Here is a 12,615-nt window from a genome sequence, read left to right on the forward strand (position 1 = left end):
GCACCTCAGCTGATAAGATTTCTTTACCCAAAGATCTGAGACTTAGGTGATCTTGCCTCTACATGCTTGCAATAGTCTACTTAATGTTTACAGTTCAACATGATATTGTGAACAGGTACTCCAGGAGATGAGGTCCTCCAAGTTCTAGACAGTCCCTACTCCCTTTTCTCCTGTGGTCATAGGGCCCATCACTACAGCTAGCACCTTAACCACTTCTAACCCCTTACCCAGTTGATCAGTCACTAAGTCATGTCAGACTTTGTGTCCCCATGGACTGCAGCATGCCAGGCTTCCCTGTCCACTATCCCAGGAGTTTGCTCAAACTCATTTCCGTTGAGTCAGTGATGCCATCCAACCATCTCATGCTCTGTCGTCCCCTTCTCTTCCTGCCTTCACTCTTCCCCCAACATCAGGGTCTTCTCCAGTGAGTCAGCTCTTTGCATCAGATGGCCGAAATACTGGAGCTTCAACTTCAGCATCAGTCCTTCCAATGAATATTCAGGGTTGATTTCCTTTAGGATTGACTGGTTTGATCTCCTTGCAGTCCAAGGAACTCTCAAGAATCTTCTCCAGCATCATCGTTTGAAAGCATCAATTTTTCAGCACTCAGCATTCTTTATGATCCAATTCTCACATCCATACATGACTACTGGAAAACCATAGCTTTGACTATATGGACCTTTGTGGGCAAAGGGATGTCTCTGCTTTTTTAATATGCTGTCTAGGTTTGTCACGGAGAAGGCAATCACCCCACTCCAGTACTCTTGCCTGGAAAATCCCATGGATGGAGGAGCCTGGAAGGCTGCAGTCCATGGGGTCCCTGAGGTTGGACACGACTGAGCAACTTCACTTTCACTTTTCACTTTCATGCATTGGGGAAGGAAATGGCAACCCACTCTAGTGTTCTTGCCTAGAGAATCCCAGGGACGGGGGAGCCTGGTGGGCTGCCGTCTATGGGGTTGCACAGAGTCGGACACGACTGAAGCGACTTAGCAGCAGCAGCAGCAGCAGGTTTGTCATGGCTTTCCTTCCAAGGAGCAAGTGTCTTTTAATTTCATGGCTGCAGTCACCATCTTGCAGTGATTTTGGAGCCAAGAAAATAAAATCTGCCACTGTTTCTATTTTTACCCCATTTATTTGCCATGATGAGCTAAGAATGACCAGTTGGCAATCCCAACTTCCAGCTCAGAGAAGACACTGTATCCCCTTATACTCCACACCAGGCACAAAAACTGGCATACCAGCAGAACCTGGAATCATGGAGATGGATGATGAGCAGTGAGGGTCTGAGACTGCTTGTCTTACTTGCCATCTTGCTGGCTGCAGTTCCATGGATGTTTGAGGGCAGGAGACTCCTGGGTCAGAGACAAGAAACTTGATTACAGCAAAGTCATGGCCAAAGTGCCAGCACATTCACAGCAGTTCCTAGAACCTCAGTTCCCACAGCGATGTGGAGGGCCAGGTGGCACGCGTACACCCAGTGCAGGTCCAGGACCAAGCATGTTGGGTTGCATTAAGGGAGAAGAATCCAGGGCTGAGACCCAAGCCATTAAAAAAAAAAACTTTTTATTGGAGTTAACACACGTGTTGTATTAGTTTTATGTGTATAGCAAAGTGAATCAGTTACATACTCGTTTTTATTTTTTTTAGATTCTATTCCCATATAGGCCATTATAGGGTATTGAGTAGACTTCACTGTGCATTATATTCTTTTCATGTTTGAGCACTATTCCATTGTATACACACCATTTCTCCTTTATCCATTCTTCTGTTGCTGGACATTTAGGTTGCTTCCACATCCTGTCTACTGTAAACAGTGCTGTAGTGAACACTGGGGGTGCACCTGTCATTTCCAATTATGGTTTTCTCTGGATATATGTCCAGGAGTGGGATTGCTGGGTCACATGGTAATTCCATTTTTTGTTTTTTAAGGAACCTCTACACTGTTCTTCATAGTGGATGTACCAATTTATATTCCCACTGTCAATGTAGGATTGTTGCCTTTCTCCACAGCTTCTCCAGTATTCATTGTTTGTCAATTTTTTGATGATGGCCATTCTGATCAGTGTGAGGTGATATCTCATTGTAGTTTTGATTTTCACCTATGGTTTTTCTGGAAACACAGAAGACACTGAATAGCCAAACCAATCTTGAGAAAGAAAAATGGAGCTGGAGGAATCAGACTCCTGACTTCAGATAGTCTGAAGCTGTAGCTACAAAGCTACAGTAATCAACACAGTATGGTACTGACACAAAAACAAACACATAGATCAATGAAATAGATGTGGAAGTCCAAAGATAAACCCATGTACTCTGGTACCTTGTCTATTACAAAGGAGGCAAGAATATGCAATGAAAAAAAGGCAGTCTCTTCAATTAGTGGTGCTAGGAAAACTGGACAGTTACATATAAAATAATGAAATTAGAACCACACCATACACAAAAGCAAATTTAAATGGATTAAAAGCCTGAATGTAAAGCCAGACAATACAAAACTCTTAGAAAAAAACACAGGCAGAACACTCTGACATAAATCGCAGGAGGAGCTTTTTTGACCCACCTCCTCAAGTAATGAAAATAAAACTTTTAAAATGGGATCTACTTAAAAACTTTTGCACAGCAGAGGAAACCATAAACAAAACAAAAATACAACCCTCAGATTGAAGAAAATATTTGCAAATCAAGCAACTGACAAGAGATGAATATCCAAAAATACAAACACCTCCCTCATGCAGCTCAATATCAAAAAACCAAACAAAAAACCTCACAAATAACACAACCAAAACATAGGCACAAAATCTAAATAGACACTTCTCCAAAGAAGACACATAGATGGACCAAAACAGCACATGAAAAGATGTTCAACATCACTAATTATTAGAGAAAAGCTACCCAGTGCTATTTTTTTTACCTAGAAGCACACAATCCAGTTCTTTGCCCCAGGAGAGCAGCAGTTAAATGGTAGTAATGCTGTGGTTGCCTTGATCTACTTAGATGCCCATGTGACCATCTACAGAAACTGCCCTGCCAGGCAATGAAACTGCAGCTGGCATGCTCAGCAATAATATGCAGGAATGCTTGACCCATGGAAGTCTGTGTCTTCCCACAATTGTTAGATGTCACAGCAAGGTAACAATCCCTCTGCTACTCCTTGGACACTTACTGTCAACATGAGAGCTGGCACTGAACACTGTTAATTCATTTGAAGCATATGCCAGATTCTTTAGGACAGGATCTGAAAGTGTATTTTTCTCACATGGGGCTGTCCTACAAGACCAATTGCTTCTGGGCTGATGGGATATGTGATGAAGCCGATTTATCCCACAGGCCTCTGTACCCACAGTCATCAGTGAGTTCTTTGGTGAGAAGCAATGTTGTAAGGGAGGCTACATAAAGTATATGGAATGTAAGGTATTCAGTAAGTCCACAGGTGAGGTGAAGTGCATAAAAGAAGGACAAGTCAGGCATAACAATCCAAACCCAGAATAATTGTTTATTCCTATACAGCAAATTGCTGCCTCCTCCATTATAGATGTAGGAGACCTGGGTTCAATCCCTGGGTTGGGAAGATTCCCTGAAGAAGGGAAAGGCTACCCACTCCAGTATTCTGGCCTGGAGAATTCCATGGACCAAATAGTCCATGGGGTCGCAAAGAGTCTGACACGACTGAGCAACTTTCACTTCACTCATAGTAGAGTCACTTGTAATCAGAGCCACCACTTAAACGCTGTTCCAGACTGTATCAGGATTGGGTTGGTCTCTGCAAGTAGTGGTGCTAGCCCATCAGAGTTGGCAAGGGTGAAACTATGTTAACACTACAGGCATGTCCCCATGCCACTGTGGCTGCCTTGTCAGGGACGCACTAAACAAGCACAGCTGTGGTGAGGGGCAGAGACGGACCGATGCCTACAGAGTTGTGGTGGTAACCAGCCTCTAAAAAGCCCTTCAGTGATCCCCGCTGCTGGCATTCTCCCCTGGTGTAATCCCCTCTCTCTGACATAGGCTGGGTTTGCTGGTTCACTGCTAATCAAGAATTCAGCAAAAGTGATAGGTTGTCACTTCTGAAGTGAGATTACAAAGGGACTGTGCCTTCCATCTCCAGCAGTCTCCACCGTTCTCCTGTTTGTTCTTGGACACTCAGCTGCCATGTTGTAAGACGACTTCTGGAGAAGCCCATATAGTGCAGAACTGAGAAAGGTCTTCAGTCCAAAAGCCACAAAGAACTAATACCTGCCAATAATCAGGTGGGTGAGCTCAGGAGCCGATCCTCCCATAGTCAAGCCTCCATGTGAGACACGAACCGAGTTCACAGCTTGACTGCAATCTCATTTAATACCTAGAGCCAGAGGCACCCTGGATCCTGGATTTAGGAGGCACAAAAGGGGTGAGAGAATAGATGTTTATTGTTTTAAGCCACAAAATGTTAGTATGTTAGGCAGCAATAGAAAACCTACAGTAATCTTGTTCTGTAGTCAAAGCTTTGGTTTTTCCAGTGGTCATGTATGGATGTGAGAGTTGGACCATAAAGAAAGCTCAGTGCTAAAGAATTGATGCTTTTGAACTCTGGTGTTGGAGAAGACTCTTGAGGGTCCCTTGGACTGCAGGGAGATCAAACCAGTCAACTCTAAAGGAGATCAGTCCTGAGTGTTCATTGGAAGGACTGATGCTGAAGCTCCAATACTTTGCCTACCTGATGTGAAGAACTGACTCCTTGGAAAAGACTCTGATGCTGGGAAAGACAAGGTGGGAGAAGGGGAGGAAAGAAGATGAGATGGTGGGATGGCATCACAGACTGTATGGACCTCAGTTTGAGCAAGCTCCAGGGTTGGTGATAGACATGGAAGCCTGGCAAAGAGTTGGACATGACTGAGCAACTGAACTGAATCTTGTTCTAATTAAAAGCCTTTTTGCAACAGGACCCTTCTTTTGAGTTCAAAAGCATCAATTCTCTGACGCTTAGCTTTGTTTATAGTCCAAATATATCCATACATGACTATTGGAAAAAATATAGCCTTGACTAGACGGACCTTTGTTGGCAAAGTAATGGGTCCAAGGGCAAGCCAAAAACTTTGCTAAAAACAAAACAAAACAAAACAAAAATCAAAGGGACTCCACTGTAATTCTGTTTAGACTTCCACAGGTCCCATGAAGCCTCCTGCCCTGCCATACATTCTGCGAACGTCACTGGAGCTGCTGGACCAGGAACGCAGATGCACAGTTCTACCTCCCTGCGGGCACCCCACTCCAGTACTCTTGCCTGGAAAATCCCATGGACGGAGAAGCCTGGAAGGCTGCAGTCCATGGGGTCGCTAAGGTCAGACACGACTGAGCGACTTCACTTTCACTTTTCACTTTCATGCATTGGAGAAGGAAATGGCAACCCACTCCATTGTTCTTGCCTGGAGAATCCCAGGGAAGGGGGAGCCTGGTGGGCTGCCGTCTATGGGGTCGCACAGAGTCGGACACGACTGAAGCGACTTAGCAGCAGCAGCAGCAGCAGCTGGACCAGATGAGAGCCTTCTGCTTGGTGCTGCACTCAAACTGCATCTTCCAGTCCACCCGGTAAGTGGGTGCGAGTTCACTGAACAAGCAGACGTGTAAAAAAGAGAGAGAACTGAGGGGAAAGAAACCTATTGCACGAGCTAAAGAGTAGCAGTTGCCCGATCTTTGTGGCCTGGAACAGCGAGCTCTCAAGAGACCTTCGCCTTCAAGTTGAGGCGAAGCAAACGGATTAAGATGAACAACCGAAGGCATGCCTCCGTTTGAGGGGATCCACCTTCACCCACTATTTGAGGTTTTCATGAACATGGGGTTCAGGGTAGTTTGGGTTGTTCTTCAAGAGAAGGCTGAGCTGTTCCACTTTTTCTTGCAGACTGCTCAGTGCCGGAGCACTGATTTCTGGGGTGGCGTTGGGGCGGGCGCGCTTGGCCCCACGTTAGCTTTTGGAGAATGGAATGGCAATGCACTCCAGTATTCTTGCCTGGAGAATTCCATGGACGGAGAAGCCTGGCAGGCTGCAGTTCACGGGGTCGCAAAGAGTCGGTCACGACTGAAGGACTGCAGAGAGGCCAGCTCAGCGCAGAAGAGAGCCCCGCCCCCGTACCGCAGGCCCCGCCCCAGTCGCGGGGCGTGCCGGGACAACGCGACCCGCGAACACCTCAGGGCAGGCCGTTGCGGACGCCGCGGGAGCGGACGCCATGGCTGCGTTAGGACTCGCTTCGTTGCTGGGCCGCGTCCCGGCTACACCGTGGAGAGCGGCAAGTAAGGCGCCCGGGCCTGGGGCCGAGGTCGCGGGCAGGGTCGGAAGGCCCAAGCGCCGAGAGAAACGCGTCCGGCCGGGCGGCGTGTGCTGCCGTCTCTGGGGACCCCGGGACCGCGGAGCCTCCCTGTCCATCAGACTCGTGCGCGGGCAGGTCCTTCCCGCCCGGGCTCAGATGGAACCCGAGCGGCACGGTCACAAGTCCCGCCCGGCCGCAGGCCTGCTTTCCGCCGGCCGCCGCTCTGGCCACCAAGGCTGAGCGGAAGTTCCGGGTCCTGGAGGGCGCGCTAGTGTGCGTGCACGGTGCGAAAAGTGGGCCCTGAGGCAGTGCACGCGTCGTGTACCTAGGGTATTTACATCGGAAAGGATTTATGGCAGTTTGCAGTACAAAATATGGAAAAGCACTGAATTTTGGAAAAGTAGGCCAAGGCAAATAAGTGTAATAAAAATTAGATGAAGCCAGGAGACTATTAAAATATGCATGCTTTCAGTAAAAAACAAGACTTTTTTTTTTTAAGCCCTTTTTGTTGGAAATTTTTCTCGATGTATGTTACAACCTTAACCCACAGAATATTCTAAGCATAGTTTTAATTTAGGACATCCTGGAGAAATTGAAAGTTGAAAACAGTTCCAGCCGGCATCCTAATGGGCCCAAGATGTTTGTTTTCATACATACATGTATTTAGTTTGTTTTCATTTATATATAGCTTGTTTTCATTTCTGTCATCATTTCTCCCCCAGACATACTGCTTTTTGTTTTGTATTTTTTTCAGACTAAACTTTTTATTCTGTATTGGTGTATAGCGGATTAACAATGCTGTGGTAGTGTCAGGTGAGCAGGAAAGGGACCCAGCCATACATGTACATGTATCCAGTCTCTCTCCAACCACCTGCTCCTGCCCCATCCAGGCTAGCACATAACATTAAATACAGGTCGATGGGCTATACAATGGGTCTTTATCCATTTTGAATACAGCAATGTTTACATGACCCAGACATACCACCTGTTGATTGTAAAAATTGTAAATGGTCCGGAAATGAATAATATGGAAAGTAAAATCCCCCTTGCTATACAAACCTCAAAGTAAAAACTGTATACAATTTTGCTCTGTGTTTATTCAACATCCCTTTTTCACTGAGGTTAAAAGCTCAACAATGAAATGTTTCATACCAAAAACTTATACAACATATATGAGTTAAGAAGCAAAGCCAATATTTATGAACCCATTCTCCAGTTTAAGAAATAGAATGTTTCCATTGCCAGGCTGTGTGCTGCTTCCTGATGCAGTTGTGTAACTTTATAGAAATGACTTCATGCCTTTTGTATTTGTTTTACCATTTTTTCAAACAAATTGTTCTGAAATCCATCCATATTGTTATGTGATGTTGTAATTAGTAAATGGTGAAAATGTATCATACCTTTAGGGGGTTTCCCAGGTGGCTCAGTGGTAAAGAATCCGCCTGCCAAGCAGGAGATGTGGGTTCCACCCTTGGGTGGGGGAAATCCCCAGGAGAAGGAAATGGCAGCCGACTCTAGTATTCTTGCCTGGGAGATCCCATGGACAGAGGAGCCTGGCAGTCCCTGGGGTCACAAGAGAGTCGGACACAACTTAGCAATTAAATACACACACATCATACTTTTTTCCTTTCCCCCTCTCAGTGGACGTTGTGTAATTCGGGAAGCACCAGATTTGGCTGCTACACATCTGGTGTATACTGGGTGTGCTTGCACAAGAGGTTGAATTCCTGGAATATATGGTAAAGACCTGTTCAGTTTTACAATGTGATGCCAAATCGTAAAGGCATTTTTCATTCCTACTGGCAATTAATACTTCTGCCAGCAGTATATCAGAGTTCCTATTGCTCCAGATACTTGCCAACATCTGATAGCATCAGAAAATTTAATTTTTGTCTGTGTGTAGGGTGTTGAAATGGTATTTCATTATGATTTTGCATTTCTCTGGTTAGAGAAATGAAACATCTTTTCAAAAGTTTTTTTATTTTTCTGGTGAAATAGATCTTCATTTTATTGGGATTGTTTGTCTTTCTTATCTATATTCTTTACATATATTTGACCACTATGCCTTTTTTAAGTTGTGTAAGTGTGGCAAATAGCTCTGTTTGAGGATGGCAGGAATGACAAGTGCTTACTGAACTGAGAAGGCATCTTGAGACTGAAAAAGCGAGGCAGGGAGGTTCATATAATCAGTGGGTCAGTTTATCATAGGGTGACTTACAGGCTGGGATCAGGCAGACAGCCATCAGGAAGCATTAGCAGCTGTACTTCACACTGCCAAGGGGCCAATGGGACAGTTTTATAGTTAACCTAGGGTGTGAAGGTATGTGGGCTTCCCTGGTAGCTCAGCTGGTAAAGAACCCGCTTGCAATGCAGGGGACCCTGGTTCAATTCATGGGTTGGGAAATTTCCCTGAAAAAGGGATAGGCTACCCACTCAAGTATTCTTGGGCCTCCCTGGTGGCTCAGATACTAAAGAATCTGCCCACAATGTTGGAGACCTGGGTTTGATTTCTGGGTTGGGAAGATCTGAAGAAGGGGATGGCTACCCACTCCAGTAGTCTTGCCTGGAGAATCCCTATGGACAGAGGAGCCATGGGGTCAGAAAGAGGACACGACTGAGTGATTAAGCACAGCACAACAGCATATGAAGGTAGAAGGTATGTGTGTAAAAGCAGGAAATGCATCTTCCTAAGTCAAGATTTATGAATGGCTAATTGGTGTTGTGGTGGCTGGGAATATGTCAGCTAAGGTTTTCATCCTTGTTTAAGGGGGCTAACAGTTTAGAGGTTACCTGATCCTAATGATTATTAAACAGTATCTATTAACTGCTGAGCCCTTGATAACAGAGAGCGATTTACCCCATACAGTCCTGGGTAGGGTAGGCGGAAAGACTGGAGGAACTATGTAGGCCCAAGATGATGTCACTTAAGATATCAGCTGTACAAGCTAGGTTGTGGGCTGTTTTTGTCACTCTTATGGTGTCTTTCTAAAAAAATTATCTTCAGAGCTTCCCTAGTGGCTCAGTGGTAAAGAATTAGCCTGCCAGTGCAGGAGACACAGGTTCGATCCCTGGTCCAGGAAGATCCCAAATGCTATAGAGCAGCTAAGCCTGTGCACCACAGCTTTTGAGCCTGTGCCCAAGGGCCGGTGAACTCAACCACTGAGCCTGTGTGCCACAATTGTTGAAGCCCATGCACCCTGTGCTCACCAGCAGGAGAAGGCTCTGCAGTGATATGCCTCTGCACCACAACTAAAGAGTAGCCCCTACTTGCTGCAACTAGAGAAAAGCCCAAATAGCAAGAAGACCCAGCGCAGTCAAAAATAAAATTTAAAATAGAATTATCTTCAGCAGAAGATAGAATAAAATTATGAATCCGATTGTACAATTACAGAGTTTCAAAGGAAAGGTATCTTTTGGTAAACAAATTTATAATGCTATCTTCTTGTCTGGATACTTTTGTCTATTATCAGTGCTTTGTAGTCTTCTGAAAGAAAGCCTTCCCAACCCTAAGGTCATAAAGATATTCTCTCTCCTATATTTTCTCCTTAAAGGTCTATAGTTTAGCTTTTTTGTATTTAAGTCTTTATTCCAGGAATTTATTTTCATGCATGGCATGAGGCAGGAAACTGATTTCACTTTTTTCTCATGTCAGTAACCAGTTGTCCCATGTCTGTATGTTAGTAACCAGTTGTCCCATGTCCGTTATGTTGGACTTCCCCCTACCCCCTGATGAAATGCAGCTGTCTTACATATGCATGGACACCTGGGTTTATTTCTTGGCTCTCTTTTCCATGTCATTGATCTGTTTGTCTGTTCCTGTGATGTAATACCTATCTTAATATCCATACTTTTGTAACAACTCTTAATATTTAGTAGGGTAAGTCCTTTCATGTTGTTTTTCAGAAGTGTCTTGGCTATTCTTGGATATCTGCTTCCATATAAAATTCTTTTTAAAGAGTTTCTGCTGGAATTTGGTTACAACTGCTCAGTATTTTCTAAGATTATTATTTTCTAATTGCTGCTTATGTATGGAAACGCAGTTGACTTTATTGATTTTGTATCTGGTAACCTGGGTAAATTACTTTATTAATTTCAATAATTTATTTGCAGATTTTGGTGGGGTGGTGCTGGGTAGACACAAATATTGCCTGCAAATAATGAAAATCTATTTCTCCCTTTCCAATCTTTATATCTTTTTATTTTCTCTTATTTTTCTGTTCTTGGTCAGGTTTTTCAGTACATACACTGTTGACTAGAAGTGGTGATAGGCATACTTATCTTTAATTATAAAGGGAATATGTTCATATTTCAACATGCAACATTAGCTGTAGATGTGCCCTTTATTAGGTTAATGAAGTTCCTTGCCAGTTTCTAGAAGGATTGGGGTTTTGTTTATTTGTTTATGTAGTTATCTGTTTTTTTAAGACAAAAGAAATCTTGAAAAATTCACTTTTCTTCATCTTGTTTTTAATTCATTTTTCTTGTTTAATACAGTGGGTTGGTGAATTACAGATTTTTCTGTGCTAATTAACTCGGATTCCTAGAAAATATTCAGATGTATCGGAATGATTATGTTATAATATTGGGTGTGGTGTGCTGATATTTTGTTCAAAAACTGCCCTGTAGTTTTCTTCTCTTACAATTTCCTTTGCTGGTTTTGAAATTAAAGTTATTCTAGCCTGTTACAATGAATTCAAGAGTATTTTAGTCCTTTTCTTTAATATTGAAATAAGCCATTCCTTGAGTGTTTGTTACAATTTACATGGAAAACTATCTAGACCTGCCCTTTGGTGTGAGGTAAGATTTTAAATCTGGAAAAGACTCTGATGCTGGGAGGGATTGGGGGCAGGAGGAAAAGGGGACGACAGAGGATGAGATGGCTGGATGGCATCCCTGATTCGATGGACGTGAGTCTGAGTGAACTCCGGGAGTTGGTGATGGACAGGGAGGCCTAGCCTGCTGCGATTCATGGGGTCTCAAAGAGTCAGACACGACTGAGCGACTGAACTGAACTGAACTGAAGATTTTAATTTCCTAGTTTAATTTCTGTAATGATTATTGTGGCTTTTTATCAGATTTTCTCAATTAAGTTTTGATGAATTTTCCTGGGAAAGTGTTCATTTTGTATACTTTAAATATATAGGCATAAAGTTCTAATTTTTGCTCTATGTGGGCTATGAGAGCTTCCCAGGTGGCGCTTTTGGTTAACAGATTTGTAATGTTATCTTCTTGTCTTGATACTTTTGTTTATTATCAGTGCTTTGTAGTCTTCTGTAAGAAAGCCTTCCCAACCCTAAGGTTATAAAGATATTCTATATTTTCTCCTTAAAGGTCTATCAGTAGATGCACAGTTTTCTAATGCCTTTTTCCATGACTACAATACCACCTTTTATATACTCAGTTCAGTTGCTCAGTCGTGTCCTACTCTTTGCGACCCCATGAATCGCAGCACACCAGGCCTCCCTGTCCATCACCAACTCCCAGATATCACCCAGACTCACGTCCATCGAGTCAGTGATGCCATTCAGCCATCTCATCCTCTGTCGTCCCCTTCTCCTCCTGCCCCCAATCCCTCCCAGCATCAGAGTCTTTTCCAATGGGTCAACTCTTCGTATGAGGTGGCCAAAGTACTGGAGTTTCAGCTTCAGCATTATTCCTTCCAAAGAAATCCCAGGGCTGATCTCCTTCAGAATGGACTGGCTGGATCTCCTTGCAGTCCAAGGGACTCTTAAGAGTCGTCTCCAACACCACAGTTCAAAAGCATCAATTCTTCGGCGCTCAGCCTTCTTCACAGTCCAACTCTCACATCCATACATGACCACAGGAAAAACCATAGCCTTGACTAGACGAACCTTTGTTGGCAAAGTAATATCTCTGCTTTTGAATATGCTATCTAGGTTGGTCATAACTTTCCTTCCAAGGAGTAAGCGTCTTTTAATTTCATGGCTGCAGTTACCACCTGCAGTGATTTTGGAGCCCCCAAAACTAAAATCTGACACTGTTTCCACTGTTTCCCCATCTATTTCCCATGAAGTGATGGGGCGGATGCCATGATCTTCGTTTTCTGAATACTGAGCTTTAAGACAACTTTTTCACTCTCCACTTTCACTTTCATCAAGAGGCTTTTGAGTTCCTCTTCACTTTCTGCCATAAGGGTGGTATCATCTGCATATCTGAGGTTATTGATATTTCTCCCGGCAATCTTGATTCCAGCTTGTGCTTCTTCCAGTCCAGTGTTTCTCATGATTTACTCTGCATACAAGTTAAATAAGCATGGTGACAATATACAGCCTTGACGTACTCCTTTTCCTATTTGGAACCAGTCTGTTGTTCCATG

General features: G+C 43.9%; 1 protein-coding gene across 1 annotated transcript in view; it reads left to right on the forward strand.

Annotated features, from left to right (window-relative positions):
• Positions 1–6,104: 6,104 nt before the first annotated feature.
• The window catches only part of SDHAF4 (succinate dehydrogenase complex assembly factor 4), a 39,619-nt gene continuing 33,108 nt past the window's right edge, over positions 6,105–12,615 (forward strand). Inside the window, exon 1 of the mRNA XM_055534774.1 lies at positions 6,105–6,261. Within this exon, the coding sequence (XP_055390749.1) occupies positions 6,198–6,261 (64 nt within the window). The 5' untranslated portion in view covers positions 6,105–6,197. The remainder of the gene's footprint in view (positions 6,262–12,615) is intronic.

The sequence above is a fragment of the Bubalus kerabau genome, chromosome 9 (genome assembly GCF_029407905.1).
Source record: "Bubalus kerabau isolate K-KA32 ecotype Philippines breed swamp buffalo chromosome 9, PCC_UOA_SB_1v2, whole genome shotgun sequence".
Taxonomy (NCBI): Eukaryota; Metazoa; Chordata; class Mammalia; order Artiodactyla; family Bovidae; genus Bubalus; species Bubalus kerabau.